General features: G+C 40.8%; 1 protein-coding gene and 1 long non-coding RNA gene across 2 annotated transcripts in view; both read left to right on the forward strand.

Moving 5' to 3' along the window:
* Nucleotides 1-16,696, forward strand: part of LOC127692211 (uncharacterized) — a 70,193-nt gene extending 53,497 nt beyond the window's left edge. Inside the window, exon 4 of the long non-coding RNA XR_007979426.1 lies at nucleotides 16,328-16,696. This is a non-coding gene — a long non-coding RNA (uncharacterized LOC127692211). The remainder of the gene's footprint in view (nucleotides 1-16,327) is intronic.
* On the forward strand, nucleotides 15,761-16,088 carry LOC127692210 (reactive oxygen species modulator 1-like). The gene has a single exon (XM_052192339.1). It carries the CDS (start codon nucleotides 15,762-15,764, stop codon nucleotides 15,999-16,001), a length of 240 nt encoding a protein of 79 aa, XP_052048299.1. The 5' UTR covers nucleotide 15,761; the 3' UTR covers nucleotides 16,002-16,088.
* Nucleotides 16,697-21,953: the final 5,257 nt, after the last annotated feature.

Here is a 21,953-nt window from a genome sequence, read left to right on the forward strand (position 1 = left end):
AGAAAAACCAAACAAACAAACAAAAAATAAAAAACAAAACCAAATCCAAAAACCAACAACTACAATAACAAAAACAAAACAAAAAAATGTACTTAATGTTTTTTTTCTAAGAAGGGGGGGGGGGCGCTAAGGTCTTAAAATCCTGTTTGTGAGATAATCAAAAGGGAACCTGGGATAATGATTGAATTGATATGTAAATGAAAGACTGGGCTTTGGTCTGAAAGAGCTGAGCTGTCTAGATGTCTACCTGAAGACATCTTGAGCAGAAGACAGAGCTGTTAGCTTGTACCCATGATTGGCTTCAAGTCATTCTTTTACCTCTCCCAAACACCCCTTCCTCTGGAATCCCCTCCAAGCTGAGGCTGGTCCTTGGCAAATTACGTGCATGAAGCACTGTTCATTTTTACTCATGTGTGTGTGTGTGTGTGTGTGTGTGTTTAAATCTAAAAAAAAACATTAATGAGCTGTTTTAGAACAATCAGTCTCATGGTATTTGGGGGCGGGTTATTGAGGGAACATGTGTGATAACAAATTTCCAGGGCATCAACACTTGTCTGAATAGTCTTGAGACTCATAGATCATCTCATTATAAACTGTCAAAACCTGGGCATATCTGGCAAATCAGGAGCAAATTTACCCTTTAAGAATGTTTTACTCTGGGGCTGGAGAGATGGCTCAGTGGTTAAGAGCACCGACTGTTCTCCCAAAGGTTCTGAGTATTATTCCTAGCAACCACACGGTGACTCACAACCATCCATAATGAAATCTGATGCCCTCTTCTGCGGTGTCTGAAAACAGCTACAGTGCACTTACATATAATAAATAAATAAATCTTAAAAAACTTAATTTTCTACTCGAATTTTCCAGTTGCTATAGAGATTGGATTTGGTTGAAATTAGTCAATTTAGGTGCTGGGTTCTCATATAGTTCTTGTTACTGTTGGCATTGTCTTTATTGCCACAGTATAAAAATGATAATTGATTTGATAGATATAGGTTAACACATTTAGAGCACAGCCTTTACCTTGAGAAGGATATGACACTGTCATCACAGAAAATGAGGAATTATGTATTGTGAAAATACTAAAGCTATGAAGACTGGTTTCCAATGGTTTAATTATTTTTTTAACTATGAAAGGTAGCTACAAGGTTGTTCACAAATGCAAATCACCATAAACAGAATACATGTGGGGGGGGGCGCTACACCTATTATTGTAATCCAGAGACACTAACAAGGAAAGAAGAAACCAACTGAGAGGCATGGGGTGAAGAAACCTAGTCTTCTTTGACTACCAATTATGGACAAACTCAACTGTACCTGAAATAACTGCTCTCTCATCTCTCATTTGGTTTCTGCTACAAACCAATGTTACAGCAAGTTACATTTCTCTGGGAGAGAAATGCTTTTCCCATTTGTCTCCAAGGTAAACAGTTCTGAGGTTCATTTCACTAGGATCAGGTCCTAGTTTTATGCAGCTGTGGCTAGTTTAGTAATATACCTTTGGACTGGTTTTTTCATCTTTCCTTGTTTCGTCCCTGATGTTTACCAAGCAGATTTTATTAAAATATTGATGAGAACAAGTGTCCAGGTGGATGCATGACAATGAACAGGTGGAATGCATGGCATCTTTTTGCCTTCTTGTAATTCTTTCCTATTATAGACATAACACATAAGACTTGTAGTTAAGACTTGAGATGTTCCCACCCCCCACCCCAGGGACAATCACGTCTTCTGGTTATAATGGCTCTTGTACTATTGAGTATTAAGCCATAGGTCTTTGTGACATACATTAAATATCCCTTTTATTAGCAAAGAGAACTATGAGGCGGGGAGTTCTTTAGTGAGTGTATATTTCTGGTCTTCAGTAGACATCTACAAACTCAGAGATTGATAGCTTCCGTGGTATCTCACTAACGGTTGTGAAAGATGTGGGCCTAATAAGGGATTTCTAGTGATGAATGGATATCACACTCAATTTTAAAGTACAAGTCCCCTAACACTAGAGGTGCTTTTAATAAATTCCTTTTGTTCTCTCCTTCCTAGGATTTATAGGGGCTTCTATTGTGGTGTAATGTTAGAAATTATAGTGGACCCATGAGATTAATCCCATAAACCCAAGCCTTTCTGTACACCTATGTACACAAGTACTTGACCTCTGGTTCCTATTGGTAAGAGACAAGGTGTGCTTCTTGAAAGACTCAGAATGTAGCAATGATTATAACACATGTGCCTAACGGTATATTACAATAATTAAAACATCACTAAACTAGTAATCATTAGTATGTGGTTATTAAAGTTATGTACATTGAATAACTCTTTCTCCCACTTTAACTAATCAGGAATATGTAGTAAATATCTCAGGATGCTAATTGTGCTTGCTATGTCTCCATAGTCAGTGTGTAACTATCTGAGTTATCTGCTGATTTGATGTGCATGCACGTTATCATAATGAGAAGGAGGAAGTAACAGGAACTGTTCATATTTGAATCTCTGACAGCAGAGGCATTTGGAAGGCAGGCTACATGATTTATAGCCACAGGATTCAAAAAAGAACAGAGAAAGGAGGTCTCTCCTTCCTGCTTCCAAGAAAATAAGATCGATGCTGTTTTTGAAAGGAGAGCAATACATTTTAGACCCATTCCCTACGGGGGTTGGGGGAATCAGAGACAAAGTAGAAATACTAACTTTACTACAGATGAGACTAATGCTGATGGCTTGGCTTATCTAACCAGAGATTAGACAGAGAGGGGGGGAGTTTTCTACTGCACAGCATTTTGGCATGGATGATGGGTTGTACATCTATCTCCTAAGAAGGAGGAGGAAGCAGGGACAGGCTTATGCATGCCCAATTTCTCTTCCAAACTCTGTACCAGGCAGTGAAGGTGGGAAAGGAGGGTGGCTACTGTACCAAGTTAATATGGTTGTGGTAACCAAGTGCTTAGATCAGAGGACCTAAACAGCAGAAATGTACTCTCAGATCTGGAGGCAGGAAGTCGAAGATGTCCGGAGTGTTTTTTTATCTTGGCTCCCACATCCCATTTCATGTTTGCACGGCACTCTTCCTAAATATTGTCTATGTTCAAATTCCCCCCTCCTTTTACGAGAACATTAGTGATATTGGATTCAGTGTTCATCTATTCCTGTACGACTTGAAGAGGGGGAGGAGCTGTGAGAAAGCTCAGACTGTAGTGTGGGGGTGTAATGGAAGAAAAGCATGGCCATATTTGAAACTACTTGTATGGCCAATGAGCTGGAATAGCTTGGGAGCAGAACACACCAACAGCTCATGAAAGCCATTTGTTTAGCATTTGAGGGAGCACGGACGAGATGAAGAGATAAACAGCTCTTGCTTGCTGTTAGGGGGCCTAATTAAAGACACTAAACTATTCGCTGCTGTGTTAGTGTATTAGTTACTTTTCTGTTGCTGTGATAAAATGTCATGACCGAAGGCAACTTAAGGGAGAGTTTATTTGGTTTCCAAATCCACAGTGATGAGAGTTCATCATGGTGGGGGAAATGGTACCTACACTTTACCACACAGCACCACCAGTTGGGAGACCAAGGGTTCAAATACTACAAGTGCGCATGAGATGTTCCTCATTTAAACAATTACAGTCTGGACAATTTAAACAATTACAACCTGGTAACAATCTGGATGACCTGGGCCAAGGTGCTGTGAAAGCCAAGAAAGAAAGGCAGAGTTAGGGTGGCGGAGAGCAAGGATTGGAGCTTAACTAACTGGATTGTGGTCCCTCATAGCAGCAGGGCCAACAGGACTCCTGCAACTTGGGTCATAATATATGGGAGTTTACAACCAGCCCTGCCACCAAGGGCTGGTTGTAAACTTCCATATATTTCTCTAATACTTGTGTTTGGTTATAGTTTGCTGGGAAGCTGTGTAGAAAAAGAGTGACGATGGTTATTTTGGGGCAATTAAAGTGGATATGGCTTATGATGAATGCACTATTATCAAATGATCTGTAAGTGTGGAGCCAATGATTCTTGGCTGTCCTCAAGAGTTTGCCATATTTCATATGAACTTTTTTTTTTTTTGGTGGGGATCTTCAGCTTTTCCATTTGTCCCAAAAAGAATATGAGGTTTTTATCTGGGTGAGGAGTATTTGGAATTGGCAGGCTTAGCCCCACCACATCACCCAGCATGTTATTCCCATGTGCATCTCTGCAGTTCAGGAACTAACCATTAGCATCGTGTTGCGTAAGTAGCTAGTCAGGGAAGCCAAGTAGTGAAGAGGCCAGAATAAGAATTCAAGGACTGAAAAGCATGAGTTCAAATCCCTTCTTTGGCAGTTAATTTTAAGACCTGAATTTAGTGTCTTCTGCCCACTTCTCAGTATTTTCTTCTATGAAATAGAAGGACAGGAGACTGCTAATCTACCCCTTTCCATTGTAATGACAGCAGATTCCTCTTTGCTGATTTATGCATCAAGTTTCAAAGTAGGGCACCTTTTGGGTCTCATGAAAAGATGTTAGCAAGTCTCTTGAGCGGAAGATCTGAAATGTTTTCAGTCCTCAAAGTTCAAATTCTATAGCAGACAACTCTTTATTTGCGCAGTGATATTTAGAATCTGTCTTTGAGAGATACTGTGAAGATTAATGGATTCTGTGAACATCTAAAGATTATGAGAGTGCCTGATTTCTTCCCCTTTCACACCATAAGTTCTAGTATCATTAGAGAATGGGAGAACATCGTCCTCTGGGGGGCCATAAACCATGTACACAAGACAACTAGAGAGCCACAGGGGAAACTAAGTCACCCTGGAAGATATCATTCTTTAGACAAACAACCCTATGTCTGCATGAAGGTATAAATACACTAACATGTGCCTTACAAATTAATAATAAGCTCTTTGGACTATCAGATACTTTATTTTCATATTGTATATATAGCATAGCATGTAATATATGTATGTATTGTACAATGCATTTATATATGTATGTGTGTATGTATGTATGTGTATATATGTATGCATATATGTGTGTATATATGTATGTGTGTATTTATGTATGTATGTGTATGTATGTGTATGTATGTATGTATGTATATGTGTGTGTATGCAGTGTCCGGTGTGCATACACTCTGACATCATGATATGCCATGCACTTTGATGGGTACCCATGTTTATGTCTCCATAGGGTATACTGATATTAGGACTTTGGAGGTATGCCATTCTTCTGTTTATAACTAAGGCAGAAGATAGATCCACTCTTTTCATTTTAAACTAGCAACTATACCTAGAAACAAGACATTACTGCTGGGTTCCTGTTAAGGTAACAGCAAGACAAAGGATGCCCTCAAACATTCGTTAGGAGTTGCTTTAGATTTTTTTCTCTTAATTCCTTTTCAAAAATTGAACTACTATAGGGTAAAGGTTAAACTCCATCTTGAACCACTATTATTCTTGGTCACCAAAATCATCTGCAGCTTACAGTACACTGCACCATGTTCATGTCCAGAATTTCCTCTGCCCGTGCTTAGATGGTATCTATGCACAGTGTCCACTTGCTATCTCTTAGAGATTTGTGTCGGGACCCTTGCAGTCTGTTGTCTGTGTATGCTTGATCTTCCTGTGTGTGGCATTCACATCTAACCATATCCCCAGTTACACTTAAATCACCTTTAGTTCACTTTTAATACCTAAGAACCTATAAAGGATTGTTAAATCCATTTTGTGTAGAAAAAACATCAAGGGCCTGCACACACTCAGTATGGGTGCAGTTTTTTAAAAAGCCATTTCAACCCAAGGTTGGCTGACAGTGTGGGAGCAGAGCTTACGGATATGGAGAGCACATTGTGTAGAATGAACCTAGTACATAGGCTGTGTTTACACTGGAAGTACACACACTGAAAATGTCACAGAAGTATATCTATCCTCAGTGTTATGAGTCCACATAGTCCATCCCTTCTACCTGTCGTATAGCTATCAGACTGCATGATAACTGCATGAGCATTCAGATTGTTGACCATTTTTTACTAATACCTACTGCACAGTGATGATTCTTTAATTGGCTTTTGTGTACAAAGCAAGAGTTTTTCTTTAAAAAAAAAAAACCTTGAAATAAAATTGTTTGGTCTAAAGATTTTAAAAACACTCAAACCTAGCAGGTGTTTTTACTTAAGAACCAGATGATTATTGAGACCTGATTCTGTAACTGATGACACAGTGCTGTTTTGTTGCATTTTATCATTTATTTACACGTTAATCATAAATGGAGAACCTAAAGATAAGATAAAGGAAATCCCTTTCCTCGGGAGGCCCTGTACACTGAGATTTATAGATTCTGTTCCCTTCGCACCACTATTTGCAAGCTTGTTCTTTTGTAATGAACCACGGCAGAGTATACAGTAGCCTCCAGTGACAGATAATGGAGTGTAGTTCCCTGACCTCACATTCTTCTCTGCGACCTCAAGAAAGCACACAGCACCTGAGCGCTTCAGTCACAATGCTCTTGACCTCATTATTCAGTCCAGTGTTTCTGTTCTTTCATCACAAAATCAGCTGCATTTATTTTTTTTCCCAGCCTCTTAGAGTAACATCCAGTTCCAGTCAGCATGTTTAATGTACTTCTCAATGATGTTCTAGCACAGTCAATTTTTGTATCTCGTGCATGTGTACATATGGTAAGCATTTCTCCGAGTCCTAGCCATGTGGGGGAGGAGTATTGCGGTTGCTTTGTTAATGCAGTGTTTGTGTTGGAGCGGGTATGGCCCCGTGCTCTAACTCCCAGCACTGGGCGTAATGAGATGGCTTTGATGGTGGCGTAAGAGCCTCGGGATGGTCACAGCTTCACACTTCAAAGCTGAGCATATGGGGTGAATGCTGGTTAAGCTTTGTACTCTTTGGGGATGGTTGGGAGACAATTCTTAACAGCTCTGTTTAATGAAGACATTGGAAAAGAAATATTCTATCTTTAAAACAATTTTGAATTGCAAAGAGAGAAATTTCCACGCGCTCCCCCCCCCTCATTCCACAGACTAAACTAAGAATAATTTTTCCTAGTCTGCACTTAATTAGAGGCGACGCGGCGCGGCTCAGCATCACTGCTCTACGGTATTTTCAAATGCCGCTCTTCTAAACGTGATGGAACAAAATTAACCAGCCAGATTTATTTTAGGTATATGTACGGATTGAGGTAAACACTCTTAAGGCTACCTGTTTTACCATCTGAGAGATTGTTATAATTTATGATTGGAAAAAAAAATTCCCCCTTCTCATTAAAAAATTTACACAAATTAAAAAAAAATCAATGAACAAACATCTCCTTGGCTATATTAAGAGAGCTATGCTAAAAGCACAGAGTGAATATGAGATTGTAAGTCTAGCACCAGTTTAATTTTTAGAATTTTGTGCTTTTTTTTTTTTCTCTCCCTCTTCTTGGTTTGAGTCTGGGGTGCTCGGGTGGGTTGGAAGATGCTTTCTTGATGAGTATGGGCTTTTGAAAAAGCTGATGCTTTTTTTTTTTTTTTTTTTGAGTTTTCACCAGAGTTCTGGCTGAAGAGTAACAATGGTAGAACATGCATCTGTGCGAGGGGCGGGGCAGAAGGAGAACTTAACTTCCTAGAGGAAAGAGTGACAGATGAGGGGTTTTTCTAAGTCGTGCAATTTGGCTGCAATTAAAAGTGTAACAAAAACCAAGCTTATGAATTATGTTCCTTGAGCTGCTGAAATAGAATTCTGCCTAACAGCTGAATTTCTATTTCATTCATATTAGTACTCCTAAATTGCTACAAAGAGAAGCAAAAGCAGAAGGGAAGACTGTAGCACTCCATCCGGTCGTGACATGAGGCTTGTGCCAGTGTAAGGCAGGTAGGGACATTTAATTAAGCAGATTCTTTAAAATGTCTGTCAAAGTGCCTCTATTATATCGTATGTTCAATAAAATTCTGCATCTCGGCCGTAGTTGCAATGTGCACTAGATGTAGAAAAGGTCTTCCTATGGCGCTATGAAGCCCAGAGTTCTCCGTGCTCCAGGAAATCCTCACTGTATTGGCTTTTCTGTAAAGAGGAATGTCAAGGAATGCATCAGTGTCTCCAGAGCTAAGACTTGAAGTGCTCAATGTGCATGCATAGAAGTTGTTAGAAATCATTGTTCGTCAAGAAAATTAGCCACAATGAAGTTTCAAGATGCACATTTGCACACAGTATTATCAAGTCAGTCTTTTTAGAATGGAGAAAATGGAAGAATCAGAACCTCTGAGAAGAGCAGTGGGATAACAACCTGGTCAAGGATATGAGAACTAAAGTTTTTGGTCCTTCAACAAGAAGTGATTTAGGAAGCAGCAGCTTTGTTTTATTTGGACTACAGGGTGTTCAGCACCAAACTATTTCTGAGCAAGGATATTCTAATGTGGGTCTTCTTGTTTGGCAAGATCAATGGGTTTGCTATTCTGCAGGTCCATATCACTTGGGCTTCTGCAGGGGGACCACTGTGACAGGCACACCAAATGGGAGACCATCCATCTGCAAGCTCTGATTGCAACAGTACTTCATGATTTCACAAAGGTAGACTCCCTGCTTCATATGGAATTGCATCTGGAGGCTGTCATGCCCAGTTACTTCATTTCTAGAAATGCAAACCTTTGTCTGCTATTGGCTAGTTCCCAGCTGTCTTTGTAGTGTTTTGCTCCTTGGGAATTTCTATCTACAATAATTTTGGTGTTTACTGGCTGCAAAGTGTTGATTTTTCTAACCATCACTTCCATACCTATTAATTGTATTTTATATTAAAAGACTTTTCCTCATCAATTTGGACTATCTGGCTCACTTGAAATAACTACTTATACAGGAAGTTCTGGATAAATAGAATTTATAATTGTTATTGAATTTATATGATTGTAATTGAATTTATAATTGTAATTGATAAATTTGTCATTGACAAAGTTTTGGATACAGACTTAGTGCTTTGAACTTCCCTACTCCTGAGGTTCAGGGAGCTTTGTGGAAGAGGTGGCAGAAAGATTGCTGGAGCCAGAGGGTAGGAGAACATGGACAAAACAGGGCCTTCTGGGAATGACAGGACTTCTGCACTCATAAACTCATAGGAGCTGTGGCTGCCCACACAAGGTGTGCATAAGATCAAGCCAACCAACATCCCATAATGGAAGAGCCATCACTCCTAGCTGCACACAGCTTATCGACAGTTTGGCTGATAGGAAAGGGGGAGTCAGTTCTTCAAAGGGTGTGACCCCTCATGGATTGACCATGCTATAGTGGGTGGTTCCACACTTGTGAATATATGGGCAGCACAAAGTAGGGTAAATGGATCCTAAAAAGGAAGAAGGAGGAGGAGAAAGAGGGGGAGGAGAAGGAGGAGGAAGAGGAGAAGGAGGAGGAGGAGCAGGAGGAGCAGGAGGAGCAGGAGGAGCAGTTAGGAAAAGAAATCCAGGAATTTATGGTGAGGAGGGAAGAAGATTATGACCAAAATACATTGTCTATAAGTACGAAGCACTCAGTGAACCAGGGAAAGTATACACACAAATGTTAGTGCATTAGAAGATTTTTTCTTTTATATATTACAGAGAAGTTGGAACTTAAGAGATGGCAATAAATATTTTCAAGATCCCAAATGTTTATCAAAGAGCAGAAATGCTATTTGTTTCCATATTGGATGTATATGTCATTTTCACTAAGTAAAACAAACCTCTACCCTTGAACCTCCAACTTCAGACAGTTGAGAGTTGCTACTGCAAACATCAGACGTGTTTTCCTTTAGAAATCAGGGGCCAAGGACACTTCTGAGCAGGTCTTCTGAGAAGTGTATAAAACCCAGTGTTCCAGAAGTGTAGCTTCAGATAAAGATGCTGATAATTTAGAGGATGATCTCAACGTTGTGTTTTGTACTTAGGGCCACTGTAGCACCCACAGGGTGAGTCCCTCTAAGCAATGGTGGGAGGAGAAACGCCTATCCATTTGTGAGGTGTCTTAACTCTGTGACTCCCCTAGTGTTCTTCCTTTCCTCCTGCAGCCTTGTTCCCGCAGCCACCTCAGATTTTAGGGGGCAATTTAGTTAATTGCTAAAACATTATTTTGTAATTCCTTAACCTCATTTGACTGTGTCCCTGGCATCTATTCCCAATGCCTTTCTTAGGAGCTGTGACTCGTTAGTATCTTAAAATAGTGTTAAATAAGCAGAAATCACTTTAGCTAAAATAAGACTTGAAGATTTTCTTAGCTCCACAGAGCCTGCAATATCACTGGCTTCCAGTGTTGGAGTACAGACTGGCTCAAAGAGTGAGTCTTCCCCAAGTCTCTGTCTCATCAGTGCAGTCTTTTCTTAGAATGTTCCATGTTTCACTCCGTCACCAACATGACAGCCTTCATTAAAACAAGTGCGCAGACAGAAACGCTAAAATTGAAGATTAGAAAGTTTCATGTCTTTAATGTGGTTGGGTATCCTGTCTCCTCACCTTGCAGCAGAAGAACTGGAGTTCTTGTTATTTTTTCATGTTTAAATTAATTATTAATTGTAACTGCCTACAGTTACATCGAACGGGTTACCTGGAAGGGAAGCTGGGGATGTATGGGGAGGCAGCAAAAAGAGATGGAGACCAAGATAGCATCTGCTATTCAAGGTCTCAAAGTTTAATGAAGAACTCCCAATGTATATAGACAGGGGGAAAGTCTGGAAGCTTCTCAGCAGAATCAGTTCAGTTGCTCCATAGGTGGATAGTGTTTCTCAGGAAACTGCAGGTCCTTGAAGAATAATAGGCTTCACCTTTGTCTGAGCACTCCACCCTAGGTGGAGGGGATTATGGCTGACACAGGAGTTCTCACTCAAAGGCTGGGAGAGGAACTTCACTTTGGTCGGTGTTAAGTTCCTGCCAGTTGGCTTGGCGCCTCAACAAGGCTCTCTACAATTAATGTTTAAAATCTTTGCAGAATGGGAGACAAGTCTGCAAGACATGTGAAGACCCGGAATACAGAACTAGACTAAAGAATGATAGAGCCATGTGTGGTGGCACACACATTTAACCCCAGCGCTCAAGAGGCAGAGATAGGCAGCTCTTTATGCATTTAAGGCCAACATGGTCTACACAGTGAGTTCCAGAGCAGCCAGGGCTACACAGTGAGTCTGGACTCAAGAAAACAACAACAAAATAACACTCTGTAAGGCACCTCTGATATGAAGGCCCACACTTCAGCTACACTTGGTTTGCACCAACATCCTTAGAGAACCCACATCTTGCATACCAAGAGAAAGATTCATGCTACAGATGGGCTTCTTTGCTACAGACAATGCCATAGGTCAAGAAAAGGTCTCCTGAAGCACTTCAGTAATCTGTCTTGAGAAAATAAAGTCGGGTACCGAAGATCTAGGGTTAAAAAAATCTCAGAAAGTGCATCCTCTCCCACTGAGGCCAGACAAGGCAGCCCAGCTAGAAGAACATATCTCACAAAAATGCAACAGCTTTTGGGATAGCTTCCCCCACACTCCAGTTGTTTGGGACCCAGAAGAAGACAATCTGTACATCTGCTACATATGTGTAGGGATGTAGGTCCAGCTTGTGTATGTTGTTTGGCCTGTATATGTTGTTTGGTTGGTGGTTCAGTTTCTAGCCTTACAGAGACTTGATGTGCCAGGGTTGGGGGATACCCCAAGGGGCCCCCACCCACTCAGAGGAGAAGGGGAGGGAAGATGGGGGAAGGATTGTGGGAAGGAGTGACCTGGAGTTGGGCAGTGAGTAGGATGTAAAATAAGTAAGTATAATAATAATAGTGATAATAATGCAATCAAAAAATCTCAGAAAGCATGCAAGATAGTCTGTCATTTGATTATACTTGTTATTATGCTTAAGAAGGTAAATATTAGCCCTTAATTATGCTTAAGAAGGTTTTTTGCTTTTGTTTTTTGCTTCTGTGGTGATGGAAAAGCTATCTTCCTGCTGTAGTGTGGAGACCATAGACACGCGTGGTTACAAACATGGGAAATGTAGCTAGTGAGTGAAATTGAAAAACCTAAAATTTAACTTTATTAAGTTTATTATTAGTGTGTAACTACCATATATAACAAAGTGTTTAATTTTGACCTTTTCATAAATATATATATGTTTTAATCATATTCACCTCATTACCTGCTCTTGATATTTTAAAAGTTAAAATTAAGTATCATATGCATCTAGGATTTTGTATTGAACAGTGAAGACAGAGCACTTACTCTTAACTTTTAGTGCCTCCAAACGAGATATATAATTCAGGCCACTGTAAAAATTGTTTGAAATTTAAGCCATATAATTCATTAGTCATAAATGATGCGATTATTCTGCTGCAGTCATATTTGTAATGTTAGGATCCCAAGTCTTCTTGCACAAAGGCAAAATTTAATTTGCTTACTCATTTGTGTATGTGTGTGTGTGTGATGTATGATGTGTGTGCATGTGTGTATATCCTTGAGGAGGGGGGCACATGTGTGTTCAGGCATGCACGGGAGGTCAGAGGACAAACTTTGGGTCCCACTTCTTGCTTACTACCTTGCCTGCGACTCCTTTCCACTGCTGGTAATAAGCTGGGCTAACTGGCCCAGAGCTTCGCTTGGCTCTCCTGCCTCAGCCTCACTCAGCCACGCTTCCTGCTCTCTCTGCTTCCCTAGGATCTGAACTCAGGCTGCCAGACTTGCCCAGCAAGCACTTTCACCTACTGAATTATCTCCCTTGATCAAGGCAAACTTTTACTTTGAGACTAACTTCAAGGAGAAAAAAATGACTACGCTCAAACTTTGTATTTTAAAACTATGACAGTGAGAGGGGGAGATGACTGGAGAACAAGGAGGCCCGACACACTGAAGGGCACACTCAAAAGGCTGCTGTTCAGTCAGCCCTGTTACCACAACCTCAGATACACACTTCCGTTCAGCCAGCCTGATTTAGGTCTGAATTTCTTAAAATTTCCCACTGCTCGAGGGTTTGCTGAGCAGCTGGCCCTTCACAGAGCTAGCAGCTGGCTGCAGTGTGTTTCTCCTTGTGAAGCTGACCTGTGGGAGAAGTCAGTCTTGTCCAGACAAGGAAGCATCTGGCCTGGTTCAGTGCTCTTGAGCCTGACCTGGGAGTTGCCCTGATCAAAAGGAGCAGTGTAATATTTGTGTACATTTCAGTGTGCTCTGTTTCTTTCCTATTTTCCTGGAGTTGGGCATCAAATCCAGGGCCTCATATATGTAAGCAAGTGCTCTATACACTGAGTTATATCCCTTGCCCTGTTTTGTCTTTTAAACTTGGTAATATACATACCAAGTTCTCTTTCTTTGGTCAGGCTCTCCTAAAGGCTGGAGAGTTTTGGGCTAGTGTTTCCTCCTTACTTGGTTCAAGTTCTCTTCGTAGCTCTTGACCAGACCCAGGTGAGCTAGCCAAGAAGCCTTGAAACTTTCATTATATTCAGTGTGTGTGTGTGTGTGTGTGTGTGTGTGTGTGTGTGTGGTGTGTCGAGGGTGGTGGATAATATAAAAGCGATGTAACAAGCCCCTTGGCAAGATTGCAGCGTGACTACTTGGAGCCAGAATGGTTGAAGCAAGTGGAACTGGGGATCATACAGATGACTCCCATCTCGGCCAGGAAGGGCATGTGTCCCTAATAGAGATACACAGAGAAGGAATGAGTAGGGGCCTTGGCAGAAGTTCCTCCTAACTATTAGAATGATGTGTTAGTGCTTGGACTTCCAGGATAGACAAGTTGGAGTGCACAGTCAGTAATGCAACCAGAAGAAGCAAAATATTGCAAAGAAATTGGCTTCTAGAACAGAAAACACAAAAGCTGGGCAAGTCCCCACCCCCACCCCATCTCACCTACCCTGTGTTTGCCTTAGGGATAGGGAGAGGCCTGCCCCTCTTATTTATGTTCTATGGAAACAGTCTCTTGTCTAAGTCTTACATTCATTTTCCCCCCTGCATAAGCGGCAATTAATCATAATTTATTCATCTCTACTAAACACATCATTCACTAAATATCTAGCTTAATTAGAAGCCGTTTGAGTGTGTTTTCTCCCTTGTGCCATAAAAATACAGTAATTTGCTTAAAAAATTATCTGTGAACAAGCTTAAGTATTTTTCTGAATATAATGCTAGAGGTAATTTGCATTTCCTTAAACTAGTAGAGCAGAGAGAATTCTGCACCATGGGATAGTTTGAAGCAGGTGCTTTCAGCTGTACGTGTGTTAGGCCATGGAGAAGGAAGACGCAGTGAGCAGATTCTGGGCACTGAGCTCTCAGTGGGCGACTGGCTTTTGGTCTTCATCTTGGGTCTCGCTGAATTTATCAGCTATCCTCAAGATGCTAGGAAAGCTCAGAGTCTGACATTCTTAACTCTCAAGTCTCTTTGGAGAGGGTCTTAAGTTAACTCTATTTAGTAGTCAGCTTTGATTATGACCCTCAAAATATGGCAAAATTGTAATAATTTTCTGGAATGTATCCATTATGCTACTAAAGGCACAGTTTTTCTTCCTTATGATGTGTAGATTTGTGAAGATGTTATTATAGGTACTTTGCATTTAGTATCTTTGAAAGAAAAGGAAGGGATTGTTCTGTACAAGACTGGCATATTTCCCCATGATGTTTTTCTGAGAAATAAAGAAGTGTAAGTTTTATGATTAAGTTTTCATAAATACACTTCCTGGTTACTAGTTTGAGCCTCTTTCAAGATCATAGAGATCACACTGCACATGCAGATGATTCCGTGGCTGCTGGGCAGGGATCGCTGTCAGAAAACAAGACAGGACAGGAGGCAGACGGATGTGAAGGAATGGAAGCAGGGGCTTCCTCGAGGGTGAGCCAGCCTCTGAGGTGCTAAGGCACAGCGTTGTTGTGCTCTCAGGGGAAGAGGTCCAATGTTGAGGAGGAAGTCAAACCTGATAAAAAAGGCACATTTGAGCTACAGACCAAATGATAACACCAGTAATCTCTTTCATTTGTGAAGAGTAAATGTCTGTGCAACAACAAACTAATCTGACCATTGCTTCCGGTCTCAGCGATGATTCCCTGGGCTTGGGGTAATCTGTGCCTCTGACCTCATTCTCTCCGGTTTCATGCTGTCAGATATGATGGGTAGACTGTAGGAAGGCCTGATTTTTCCTTGTTTTTTATAAAACATGCAGTTGAGAATTTCATCAAAATTAAAAAACCCAAGTTGAAGCTTTTAAAATGCTAAAATTGGCACAAAATGTCTCCAGATGATAATTTGAAGGTAATATTACTTGTAAGGATGTAGTTAAAACATTGGTACTGCCAAAGATACTATCAACTTGTATAAGTCTTTGGAGGTGAGTTTTTTTTTTATTCGATATAATTTATTTACATTTCAAATGATTTCCCCTTTTCTAGCCCCCCCACTCCCCGAAAGTCCCGCAAGCCCCCTTCTCTTCCCCTGTCCTCCCACCCACCCCTTCCCACTTCCCCGTTCTGGTTTTGCTGAATACTGTTTCACTGAGTCTTTCCAGAACCAGGGGCCACTCCTCCTTTCTTCTTGTACCTCATTTGATGTGTGGATTATGTTTTGGGTATTCCAGTTTTCTAGGTTAATATCCACTTATTAGTGAGTGCATACCATGATTCACCTTTTGAGTCTGGGATACCTCACTTAGTATGATATTCTCTAGCTTTTTAATGTATAAAAAGTGCTCCAGAAATGTACACAAGTGCCTCTTGAGAGTCACGTCTAGGATAAATCCCAAGGATAAAATAGAAGCACCAGAACTGATGTGCTTTACTTTTGTTTGTTATTAAAAAAATAACATTACGGAGCGATCGCGGCAGAGAACGAGATGCTGGTGGCCGTGGGTCCCTACGGGCAGTCCCAGCCCAGCTGCTTCGATCATGTGAAGATGGGCTTCGTCATGGGTTGCGCCGTGGGTATGGCAGCCAGGGCGCTGTTCAGCAGCTTCTCCTGTTTCAGGATCGGAATGCAGGGTCGGGAGCTGATGGGCGGCATTGGGAAAACCATGATGCAAAGTGGCGGCACATTTGGCACTTTCATGGCCATCGGGATGGACATACGTTGCTAATTAGGATGCGGATGCCCTGCTACACCTAAACTTCCCCATCCATTTCAACTCTTGTACAATAATTAAAGTTTTTTTCTTCTCGTTAAAAAAAAAATAACATTACAACATTTCTCCCTCCCCTTTGCTCCACCCAATCCCCTTTCTCACCCCTACTATCCTTCAAATTCATGCTTTCTTTTTTCATTGTGTGTGTGTCTCTCTCTCTCTCTCTGTGTGTGTGTGTATGCATTATGCATATATTCTTAAATGCAACCTGCTCAGTCTGAATAATGTTACATGGGGATATGTAAGAGTTTCCTCTAAGACTGAAACATTCTGTCTTGCAGGGAAACTCCTGATACTCAAAATAGCTTCAGAAAATTCCTGAACCTGACCAGAATCTGAGACTGAACAGCTCAGGCTGGGGAGAGTCACGCAGACAAGCCATGTTGCAAATACTCTGAGACCAGGCCAGTTGCTTGGAATAAGAAGGAACCAGCTGAGCTGTCTGGAAGAGGTTTAGAGCAGAGTCACTTGGAAGGGACGCTCTCCCACCTGCTGAGCTGCCTGCAGGCTGTGCAGAGAGCTCCAGGTTCCCAGCATTGTGAACTGTCAGCCATGCTGGGAGGGGCTTTGGTGATGTAGCTGTCTTTATGTCATTTCTGCTTCTGTAAGTAACCCCTTACCCAGATTCCCAAAGTAGCCCCAATAAAACTTGTTGGTTCACCAAGATAGACTTTGGTGGTCTCTGTACATTGGTCTATCCTGGGCTCCTTATGTGGGATGAATAGATGTGTGTATAGCATCTCTCCAGGAAATGTTTCATTGCATAACATTTGTATGTATGTTTTTAACGTTGGCTATTTGGCACTTAACAACCTATTTGTGTGCTCTGTCCCAGGAAGGATCACCTCTCCTACTCCCAGATCTCCTCAGCTGACAGACATTCATTTGTAAGCATATCGATCAGGTATCATTTGCAATACAGATGACATATAAGAAAATACTGGATTGGTGAAGATCTTTTCCCAATTTGTTGGTTGCTGATCTGTCCTCTTGATGGTGTCCTTTGCCTTACAGAAACTCTGTAACCTTATGAGGTCCCATTTGTCAATTCTTGCTCTTAGAGCATACCCTATTGGTGTTCTGTTCAGAAACTTTCTCCCTGTACCGATGTCCTCAAGGGTCTTCCCCAGTTTCTTTTCTATTAGCTTCAGAGTGTCTGGCTTTATGTGGAGGTCCTTGACCCATTTGGATTTGAGCTTAGTACAAGGAGACAAGGATGGATCAATTCGCATTCTTCTGCATGCTGACCTCCATTTGAACCAGCACCATTTGTTGAAAAGGCTATCTTTTTTCCATTGGATGTTTTCAGCCTCTTTGTCGAGGATCAAGTGGCCATAAGTGTGTGGGTTCATTTCTGGATCTTCAATCCTGTTCCGTTGATCCTCCTGCCTGTCACTGTACCAATACCATGCAGTTTTTAACACTATTGCTCTGTAGTATTGCTTGAGGTCAGGGATACTGATTCCCCCAGATTTTCTTTTGTTGCTGAGAATAGTTTTAGCTATCCTGGGTTTTTTGTTGTTCCAGATGAATTTGATAATTGCTCTTTCTAACTCTGTGAAGAATTGAGTTGGGATTTTGATGGGTATTGCATTGAATCTGTATATTGCTTTTGGCAAAATGGCCATTTTAACTATATTGATTCTACCGATCTTCACCAATCCTACATCAGATAGAGGGCTAATATCCAATATATATAAAGAACTCAAGAAGTTAGACTCCAGAAAACCGAACAACCCTATTAAAAATGGGGTACAGAGTTAAACAAAGAATTCTCAGCTGAAGAACTTCGGATGGCGGAGAAGCATCTTAAAAAATGCTCAACTTCATTAGTCATTAGGGAAATGCAAATCAAAACAACCCTAAGATTTCATCTTACACCAGTCAGAATGGCTAAGATTAAAAATTCAGGAGACAGCAGGTGTTGGAGAGGGTGTGGAGAAAGAGGAACACTCCTCCACTGCTGGTGGGGTTGCAAATTGGTACAACCACTCTGGAAATCAGTCTGGCGGTTCCTCCGAAAACTGGGCACCTCACTTCCAGAAGATCCTGCTATACCACTCCTGGGCATATATCCAGAGGATTCCCCACCATGTAATAAGGATATATGCTCTACTATGTTCATAACAGCCCTATTTATAATTGCCAGATGCTGGAAAGAACCCAGGTATCCCTCAACAGAAGAGTGGATGCAAAAAATGTGGTATATCTACACAATGGAGTACTATTCAGCCATTAGAAACAATGAATTCATGAAATTCTTAGGCAAATGGATGGAGCTAGAGAACATCATACTAAGTGAGGTATCCCAGACTCAAAAGGTGAATCATGGTATGCACTCACTAATAAGTGGTTATTAACCTAGAAAACTGGAATACCCAAAACATAATCCACACATCAAATGAGATACAAGAAGAAAGGAGGAGTGGCCCCTGGTTCTGGAAAGACTCAGTGAAACAGTATTCGGCAAAACCAGAACGGGGAAGTGGGAAGGGGTGGGAGGGAGGACAGGGCAAGAGAAGGGGGCTTACGGGACTTTCAGGGAGTGGGGGGGGGCTAGAAAAGGGGAAATCATTTGAAATGTAAATAAATTATATCGAATAAAAAAATTTAAAAAAAAAGAAAGAAAATATTGGAGCATGTGTCCTTATTACATGATGGAGAATCCTCTAGGTATATGCCTAAGAGTGGTATAGCAGGGTCCTCTGGTAGTCTTATGCCCAGTTTTCTGAGGAACCACCAAACTGATTTCCAGAGTGGTTGTACCAGCTTGCAATCCCACCAGCAATGGAGGAGTGTTCCTTTTTCTCCACAACCTCTCCAACACCTGCTGTCTTTTGAGTTTTTTTATCTTAGCCATTCTGACTGTTGTGAGGTGAAATCTCAGGCTCCACTATGTTCATAGCAGCCCTATTTATAATAGCCAGAAGCTGGAAAGAACCCAGATGTCCCTCAATGGAGGAATGGATATAGAAAATGTGGTATATATACACAATGGAGTACTATTCAGCCATTAAAAACAATGAATTCATGGAATTCTTAAACAAATGGATGGAACAGGAGAATATCATTCTGAGTGAGGTATCCCAATCACAAAAGAACACTCATGGTATGCACTCACTGATAAGTGGATATTAGCCTAGAAGCTTGGAATACGCAAGACACAATTCACATATCAAATGATGCCCAAGAAGTAGAAAGAACAAAGTATGGATCCTTGGGTCCTTTGTAGAAAGGGGAAAAATACCCAAAGAAGGGGATACAAAGGCAAAAGGTTGAGCAGAGTCTGAGGGAAAGACCATCCAGAGACTGCCCCACCCAGGGATGCATCCTATATACAGTTACAAAACCCAGGCACTATTGTGGATGCCCACAAGTGCTGGATGACCAGAGTCAGATATAGCTATCACCTGGGAGGCTCTCCTAGAGCATGACAAATACAGAGGAGGACACTCTCAGTCAGCCATTGAAGTGAGCACAGGGTCCCCAATGGGGGAGTTAGAGAAAGGACCCAAGGAGCTGAAGGGGTTTGAAGCGCCACAGGAGGAACAACAGTATGAGTCACCCAGTACTCCCAGAGCTCCCAGGGACAAAACCATCAACCAAAGAGTACCCATGGCTCCAGACACATCGGCAGCAGAGGATGGTCTTATTAGACACCAAAGGGAAGAGAGGCCCTTTGTCCTGGATAGACTTGATGGCGTAGTGTAGAGGAATACCAGGACAGGGAAGTGGGGACGGTTGAGTGGGGAAGGTGAGATGGCTTACGGGATTTTCTGGAGAGGGGGGAACCAGGAAAGGGGACAACATTTGAAATGTAAATAAAAATATACCTAATATAAAAAAGAAAATATTAGAAACAATATAAACATTTGCTTGGTAGAAATGAATCACAAAACTATAGCAGATATCCATGTATGAAGTTTTGGAAGAAGTTTTGAACATAGAAAACATAATCTAATTTAGAGTGAATTTATAGATAATTAATTAATATGTATTTATTAAATAATCTGCTAGGCAGTATCCTCAATGGGCAAAATAGAATTTTCTCAAGCTCGACTTCAGTGCAGGCATCCAGATTAGATATGAAGGAAGACTGATATTAAGAGGGGGCAAAAGATCATGTGCTTTGCTAAACATTATTCTTCTGTAGCACAGGTCTAGCAGAAGAAGAAACCTTGATTTGTGGGAGAAAAAGTAGCAAATTCATGTTTGGGCCAATCACCATCAACCCTTATTGAACTAGGATTAAACAGATGCTACTAATAGATAAAACATTTTTTTTTTTTTGGAAGGGAGACTAATACATTTTCAATAATCTCAAGTCAGAGTATTTGAATGTTACATTCTTAACAGAATCCTAGGTTCTTTACATCCCTTCTTTGCATTATCTCTGTAAAGGAATGAATTCTTTTTGTTTTTTGAAGCAATCCACATTGAAGTGAATTCCTAACACATTGTTCATCTGGTAGGAATGTTATTCTTGCAACTTTGCAATGAATGTGTCTGCTGATAATATTCCCCTCCCTCTTGTTTTTTTTTTTTTGTTGTTGTTGTTTTTTGGATTTTTTTTCTTTTGATACAGGGTTTCTCTGTATAGCCCTGGCTGTCCTGGAGCTCACTCTAGACCAGGCTGGCCTCGAACTCAGAAATCTGCCTGCCTCTGCATCCCAGAGTGCTGGGATTACAGGCGTGCGCCACCACTGCCCGGCTCCTCTTTTTGTCTTAATGGTGCTATTTCTTCTTTCCTAAACTTCTTTGTTATATCAATGTTTCCCAATTGATATTTTATTTTCCTCCCAGGCAGACAAACCTTAACACACTGTTGCTATTTCTCTTCCTTTTCCTGCAAATTGAGAGAGAGAGAGAGAGAGAGAGAGAGAGAGAGAGAGAGAGAGAGAGAGAGGATCGTAATTGAGTGTTATCAAGACTCCAATAGTAAATTAATTTATATAGTTCCAAGAGGAAGAAGAACCTCTAAGGGAACAGGCTATTGATTTGGAGTCCTAGAAGAATATTACAAACAGAAGAAAAAATGAGAGATGCTCAGCTGAGAGATGCTTAGCACTCTGCATCCGGACCGTACACACAAGAGCTTTGCTGTCAAATTCCTCCTAGAAGTTTGCAGTTGGCCAGCTCCTGGAGAACATAAACGAGGGCAAAGTATTCATAGTTGATACTTACCCTCAGCCAGAGTAACCAGAGGGCACAGAGACAGCGTCCAAATTATCAAAACCAGAAACGAAAAGGAGGATGTAACAACAGAAACTGAGGAAATTCAAAAGAATCATAAGATCCTATTACAAAAGACTATTCTCAACAAAACTGGAAAATGTGGATAAATGGACAATTTCCTAGACATGTACCAAATGCCTTGGTCAAATCAGGACCAGATAAACCATCTAAACAGTCCCCAAACCCCTAAAGAAATAGAAGCAGTCATTAAAATCTCCCAACTAAAAAAAAGCCCAGGACCAGATGGGTTTAATACAGTGTTCTATCAGACCTTCAAAGAAGATCTAATACCAATACTCTTCAAACTATTCCACAAAATAGAAACAGAAGGAACACTATTCAATTCATTCTATGAAGCCACAGTTACACTGCATATTTTCCCTTTGTTGATAGAATACTTTCTGTCTAATCAGGAACTTGTCCCAATTTCCTTTCATAAAAGACTTCATAAGAGATTTTTTTTCTACTTCTATCATGTTTAATGTTCCCAATAGAGTTTAAAACTGGTTGAGCGCATATTACTTTTAGCTTCAGAAGCTATCATGTATATTTAAGAGGCATTTAACTATTATAAATTATTTTGATGACTTAAAAAGTCAATACTGGGTTGTATATTTTAAAATAAATTTTATTAGTTTAATAAAAATTAAAAACAGTAAGAAATATCTTAAA

Source organism: Apodemus sylvaticus, chromosome 9, assembly GCF_947179515.1.
Source record: "Apodemus sylvaticus chromosome 9, mApoSyl1.1, whole genome shotgun sequence".
NCBI classification, from domain to species: Eukaryota; Metazoa; Chordata; class Mammalia; order Rodentia; family Muridae; genus Apodemus; species Apodemus sylvaticus.

Bases quoted from the DNA above. Each gene is read 5' to 3' on its own strand.
- LOC127692210 (XM_052192339.1), top strand. From the start codon at position 15,762: ATGCTGGTGGCCGTGGGTCCCTACGGGCAGTCCCAGCCCAGCTGCTTC.